This window comes from Apium graveolens, chromosome 2, assembly GCF_009905375.1.
Source record: "Apium graveolens cultivar Ventura chromosome 2, ASM990537v1, whole genome shotgun sequence".
Lineage (NCBI taxonomy): Eukaryota > Viridiplantae > Streptophyta > Magnoliopsida > Apiales > Apiaceae > Apium > Apium graveolens.
This window is the reverse complement of record NC_133648.1, coordinates 132821241-132828071: the sequence shown is the minus strand read 5'-3', so window position 1 is coordinate 132828071 and position 6831 is coordinate 132821241. Positions and strand designations below refer to the sequence as shown.

Sequence of the window (6831 nt, the reverse complement as noted above, 5' to 3'; positions counted from 1 at the left end):
CAAACTTAAGTGGGCCGGATTTATAAAACAAAATCATTGAGTGGGGATGTCCATTAGTTAGAGTCCAAGTGTGTGTCAATAGTGCACGTGAAAACTCTGAACCAAACCGCAGAGCCTACCTTCGCAGGAATATGCTAGGAAGTTGAACCATTCTGCGGTCCCTTACGTTGTTTTCTTGCTTTTTTTTACGAGAGTTTGAGAATTCAAAATTTATTAAAAACGTCGAAACTCTTACGCCGTGTTCCAGAAACATTTTTTGGAGATAAAAGAAAATAAATGTAAAGAATACATTTCTTGAACTTGTTCTCGAGCAACTTTTATGAAAGAAAGAAAAAGAAAACTGCAGATTTGGGAAGAAGTTTTCTTTATTTTTGTCTCCAAAATCTTCTTCCCACTTTTGGAAAGATTAGGAGAGAAAGAAAAATTGGTTATATTCTATTGTTTTCTTTTCTACCCTAGATTCGGGAACACAGCGTTAGGATGTGTTCACTTGGTAAGAATGGAATGAGGCAGAAATATAATGAAAAATTATATACAAATTTTATGAAGAAAAAAATATATATGAGTGAAATTATAAATGAATATAAGGTAGTCTAAATTTTTTATGATGAGAATTGTAGAAAAATTGATGCAGAAATGGAATGAGAATTCCTTCCAAAACATGTGTGTGAGAATTTTAGTTTAAATAGTTTGGAATGGAATGAAAAAATAAATGAAAATTTTAAACATTTTCCTTAATCTCACCAAATAAGAGTTCAAATTTCATTACATTCTCCCCTCATTTCATTTCATCGAAGTGAACAAAAGTAGGGTCTGAATAAATAAAAATACATCGTATTAGTTATTGAGGGAGATGAAACTTTAATTTTGTATCAAGGTGAAGACAAAACATGGTCTTTGTAGCAATACAGGTAGGGGATTAGGATAATTAAGTAGATTTATTCCCTTTGTTGTTTAGTAAGAATTGCCATTTTTTTAGTAGTGTTATGTTTCCCAAATATCTTCCCAAAAATTTTATTAAATGACGTGACTGACACATGACTTATTTTAATTCGTGAGCACATATTAATGCACGCGGGGTCCTATTTTATTATTAGAAAGGTTACCAACTATTCATGTGACATGTCAGATTTGGGAAATTTTTGGGGTAAAAATTTAGGATCTCTAATATTTTACTTCTTTTTTTAGTTTTAGGTTTATCACAAATCTTTGGATACCCATTTCCCACCTCCTATTTGCTTTCCTTTCCGACTTGTTTTTCATTTTAATTATAATTCAAATCTTATTATCCAAAAAACAGATTAATATGTAAATTATTTTCTTAAAACTTAAAATTTAATTTATTATTTAATTTTTAAAATTTAAAATATTTTTGATATATAATTTATATTTTAATTTCTTAAAAAAATTAAAGATGTTATAACCTAATTATATTAATTTATTTTAAAGTAAACAAATTATATTGTTATAAATATAAATACATTTGACTCTTTTTATATTATATAGTATTAGAACAATTAAATATTAATATAATCATGTAACTTTTAATTCAGTTTATCATAAAATAAAATAATTTACTATGATTCCTTTTCCTTCCTCTATTACATTGTATTCCATTCCGTTTCCCCGAAGCAAAAGTCCCCGTTGCTTGAATCTTAAAATACTCAATTCCATACCCAATTTCTTATATATGATTAAAATATTTAAATGTAACATGCAGTATGTGAGTATGTGTTGACATGAATCGCTACATGCGCGCGCTCAGTTTCCTCCCCTGAGCCCCCCTATATATATTTCTCACTGCTTCGTCTTTCTCAAAATCCTGCACAAACACAAAAAACACATTTTTTTCAAAAATAAATATTTCGAAAAAATAGAAGCTAGCAAACATGTCTGATCAATCTTCAACATGCTTTTCATCTCACAAAAAGCTGAAATTCTTCGCTAAAATTCGACGGTTCATGCAGCCAAGAAGCTCCGAAAAGCAATTCAAGGTGTCCGATCAAGAACCGATAAAAGAAAACGAATCAGTGATTTTAGTGAAGGTGGTGGAGGAAGGTGGCTGTGGTGCGTTACAGAGGTCAGTGAAGAGCCTTCATTTTGGAAATTTAGAAGAAAAGGAAGTGGCTGCTAAGGATATTATTCGAGTTGCTCGAGAAGATTTGAGTCGTCGAAAATTAATGGCGGAGCTCGGAGTTATTCCGCCGTTGGTTGCCATGGTTGGTTCGGAGGTGGTGACACGAAGAAGCCTGGCCGTTCGGGCCCTTGTTGAGCTTGCTAACGGGACTTACAGGTGTGTACTCGTTATTCAAATTTCGTTCCGTTAGTAACTCCGGTGATAAGAGTTTATCTTTTTTCCCTTAGAACGCTAATTAGATTTCGGCTCATCTAATTGATTATATCAAACAATGCACATAACTTAACTAAATTAACATTAAGAACAAGTAATTTTTGAAATAAATACTTATTTTTTGGGATAAACTGATTAATGATCAAGTAATATTTAGAATATTTGAAAGTGAAGCCTTGCATCATCATCAAATAACAACCAATAACTGATTAATGTATATAGAGAACATTATAGGACAAAGAGCACATTATCAGAACTAGGGGTGTACACGGATCGGGTTGGGCGGGTTGGGAAAATTTAACAACCCAACTCAATTAGTTCGGGTTTTCAAAATTTCAACCCAATCCAAACCGTTTAAATTTGTAACCCAAACCAATTTGTATACTTCGGTTTGGTTCGGTTTGGATCGGTTTGATCGGTTTATTAAATATACAAAATTAATATAAAAAATTATAATAAAACATAAGTTTTCAAAATTTAAAACACTTGAAAATAGTTCAAAACAATATTACAATCCTCCATATTGAATAACCTTAAGCATCTAATTTTCGACATCAAAAGTACTAATAATATTGCTTACGCTTTAAATATTGGAATGAATCATTAATGCAAAAAATATAACACTAATCAAACATCTATTGTTGTTACGAAATGAACTATGAACATAGAGGTTATAAGTTACATTTAGAGTTAGAGATGTATGGATTTATGTAAATGGCCTAAACATAATTTTGGATTAACTTATTAGCATGTACATATATATTTTAATCGGGTTGAGTTGGATTGGTTTAAAATTATCGAAAACCATGTCCAACCCAATTAAATCGGGTTGACATTTTTTCAACCCAACTATATATCGGGTTGAAAAAAATCAGTTTGGTTCGGCCGAAATAGGGTCGGTTCGGTTTGTATTGGTCGGGTTGGTCAAACCGTGTACACCCCTAATCAGAACATCTCTTTTTTATAAGTGGAGAAGCTCCAATAATAACTAGAGATTTGAGAATATTCATGCTATGATACATATAAGTGGAACATGACCTTTCTTTTATTTCTTACATCATAATGCATATGGAACAACACATTGTGCCATTTGAATAACCAATAACTGATTATATTTTATTAGATTTGATTTAGTTAACAAACATTAGTCAAGCAATATATTAAATTATGATAAAAAAATAAATTTTTGGTAGTATGGAATTGAAATGAATGAAATCAATTCAGAATATCTCGATTCAAACGACAGTGTAATAGATGAGTTGTAAAAATTTGATTGGTGGAGATTTTTGTGCATATAGGAGGTCCATCATTAATAATTAATAATGAGCTCTCCACTATGACTCATCTTTACACTTTCTTAGTACGTGCCCCTGTGCTAGAAAAATCCTTGATGCTTTATGTGTTAGTATTGTTTATTTGTAATAAAGATTTATATTTTATACATGAATACAAGAGTCCCTGCATATCTCATGTTCAAGTTAAAAATGTGAAACACATATGAATTCAACATAACCATGTTAGTAGAGACAAACCTTACTTTTAAAATACCAACAAAGGTGCACTAATCTTCCACTAAACTCCATGGGGGTAGGAGGATTTGTAGGTGGCATACAACTAGTTAGCCAGACAGTTTAATAAAACAATAATATAAATATTATTTTTGTAATGACTTCATTAGATTTTCATGTACTTCAAATCTGCTATATCTTCGAACAATTCAAAAACAGGTACAACAGTTGACCTCTAAAGTATTATTCCCTACATATCTGTTTTCAAGAATCTTGCAGAGATAATAAAAAGTCTGTTTTTTACATAATTGGAAACACCCCACATGAAAATACACCTGCATGTCTCATTTTCTTTGTGTTATTTTCATGAAGTCTGTGCAGAGAACTGGAAAATTATGAAGCACATGAATGTTATTGTTAATGATTTTTTTCTCTTCTGTCTGGTTGTTTTTGCAGGAACAAAGCTCTCATGGTTGAGTCAGGAATCTTATCGAAACTACCCGAAAACATCGGTGTTTTAGAAGAGCAAACAAGGCATGAATTTGCACAACTAGTTCTGTCTATATCTTCCCTACACAACAGCCAAGTCCCAATAAACTTGTCTAAGATTGTCCCTCTTGTTATCTCCATTCTTGAATCAGATTCAACTTTTGAAACTAAACAACTCTGTTTAGGTACATTATACAATCTTTCCACTATGTTGAACAATGCAGGAACATTAGTGTCTAATGAAGTAATAAACAATCTCCTTAGATTCTCCTCTGTCAAAGAAACATCAGAAAAGGCCCTTGCAACTTTAGGGAACTTAGTAGTGACCTTGATGGGGAAAAAGGTTTTAGAAAGTAATCTATTGGTACCCGAAAACTTAATTGAGATCATGACATGGGAGGATAAGCCGAAAAGCCAAGAGATATCGGTTTATATTCTAATGATTTTAGCACATCAGAGCTCTGTACAAAGATTGAAAATGGCTGAGGCAGGGATTGTTCATGTCCTTCTTCAAGTGTCTTTGCTAGGTACCACCTTGGCGCGAAAAAGGGCACTTAAATTGTTGCAATGGTTTAAAGACGAAAGGCAAACAAGGATGGGACCTCATTCAGGGCCTCAGACTCGAAGGTTATCAATTGGTTCACCTACAAATCATAACGAGGCGAGCGAAGGGAAGAGGTTGATGAAGAACATGGTGAGACAAAGTTTGTACAAGAATTTGGAAACGATAACTCGTCGTGCCAATGCTGATGAGGGCTCTTCTAAGCTCAAGTTCTTGGCTACAAGTTCAAGCTCCAAGAGTTTGCCTTATTAAATCTACTTTACAATGTACTATGAGATTGTAAGATCATCAGGTGTTGGAAAATGGAATCAGGGATATTTTTTCCCTCTGAAGTGCATTTTTGTGTGCAGTTTGTTGGTTTGTATATGGCAGAAAAATAAATTTTGTTTTTACATTTTATTTGTCTTGATCAAGTAAACTAATATACCCTTTTGAATTTACTTTGCAGATATATTTGTCTCTTTCATTGTAAATTGTTGTTGGTTGAAGATTAAAACTTTGTACTTACAATTTACAAACAATTGAAGTGGCCTTTTATCTAGTAGTTAATCCCTATGTCTCGTCCAATTGTATACAGTTTTTTTTTCAATACTCGACACGCACTTTAAGGTGAATATAAAGTATACCTTCATTATTTTTTTAAAAAAAAATTTCATTAAAATTCAAACATCAATTTTTTATTTAAAAAAAAAATTAAAAACTATTAATGAAACTATACATTAGACGAGCATTAAAATGCATGTCGAACCCCCGTCCCTCGTCTCTCGATATATACAATCTAAGGGGAGTGAGGGAGTATCAGTTATCATGTTTACCAAAACCAGATGCCCCCTAAATTTAAAAGTACCGAATAGCCGTTAGTCACCGTTTTGGTATGAATACATCATGCTATATGAGTCTCTGCTTGTACTAAAATTTATGTTCCAGTTGATGGAGATTCTTTCGAATTTCTTATCCTTTTCTTGTTCAGGATTTTTTTTTATCAAAGATTTTAGGAGTTCAGTATACCGTAGTTTAATTGGAAGCTTGTATCTAAAATCTTGCAACTAAATTTGTTAAAGAGAAATTTTATTGTCAGATGCATTAATTTTGATGAAAACACATGTATTTGTTTTTTTAAAACTAATTAGGCTTATATGCCTTACAATTGAGTATCTACCGTAACAAATCTCGGGGTGAAAGCGATGAGTATCTCTTGTCGTTTAATGAACCGTCACTCACAATTTTTTAGATGAAAACATGGATACTAAGCCTTGACAAAACTATGTTGTCACCTAAGGTACTGATTTTACAAGCGTACTCGTGATACAAGTACTCTGTGCTTCTTTTAGAAAGTAAACTCAAACCTCGGACTTCATCTGAACACAGTACTACGACGCTAATCTTGGCAAAACTTTTAGAAGATTATGAACCTGCTGCAGCGTAGGCAATGAAACCTGTTGCAGTTAAGTTCAAGTTTAGCAAGTTGCTGATCTGTTAGAATATAGATCCGGTTGGGCCTTCCTCTAACACCTTACGGTTCTAGAGCGACCGGTTACTCAACATGGTATCAGAGCTTAGGCAGCGGTCAATTTGGTGTCAAGGTAATGTGTCAAGTCCACTTGCTCTTGTAATTACATGAGATTTAGTTTGATGTAAAAAGGAGATTGTTAGGTTGGCCGACTGAAGGTATTTGATCACTAATTTGTTGAACTGCTAGTATTACTGGATAACCAATCTTGAGCCTGCAGTGCCTCGTGCCTGCACCTTATGCTCCTTGTCTAATCTGTGATTAGTCAAGTGTGAGACTATGTTGTCGAGATTCAGAAGGTGGAAATTATTACTCGATACGATTACCTGGTTTATGCTGTCCGGAGAAAAGGAGCAATTCTTAGCCGGAATCTGATAATATTTAAGGAAGAGTATTCATTCAGACTTCAGAG

The 6831-nt window shown here is 33.0% G+C and overlaps 1 protein-coding gene across 1 annotated transcript; it reads left to right on the top strand.

The window, feature by feature from the left end:
• The first annotated feature begins 1839 nt into the window (after positions 1–1839).
• Positions 1840–5331, top strand: LOC141706083 (U-box domain-containing protein 45-like). Its single transcript, XM_074508917.1, has 2 exons — positions 1840–2293; positions 4315–5331. The coding sequence occupies exons 1-2, from the start codon at positions 1890–1892 to the stop codon at positions 5159–5161; spliced, it is 1251 nt and encodes a 416-aa protein (XP_074365018.1). The 5' UTR covers positions 1840–1889; the 3' UTR covers positions 5162–5331.
• The last annotated feature ends 1500 nt before the right edge of the window (positions 5332–6831 follow it).

Excerpts from the sequence above, each read along its gene's own strand:
- LOC141706083 (XM_074508917.1), top strand. The coding sequence starts at position 1,890 with ATGTCTGATCAATCTTCAACATGCTTTTCATCTCACAAAAAGCTGAAA. Across the intron at positions 2,294-4,314 it reads CTTGCTAACGGGACTTACAG|GAACAAAGCTCTCATGGTTG; the intron begins GTGTGTACTCGT and ends TTGTTTTTGCAG.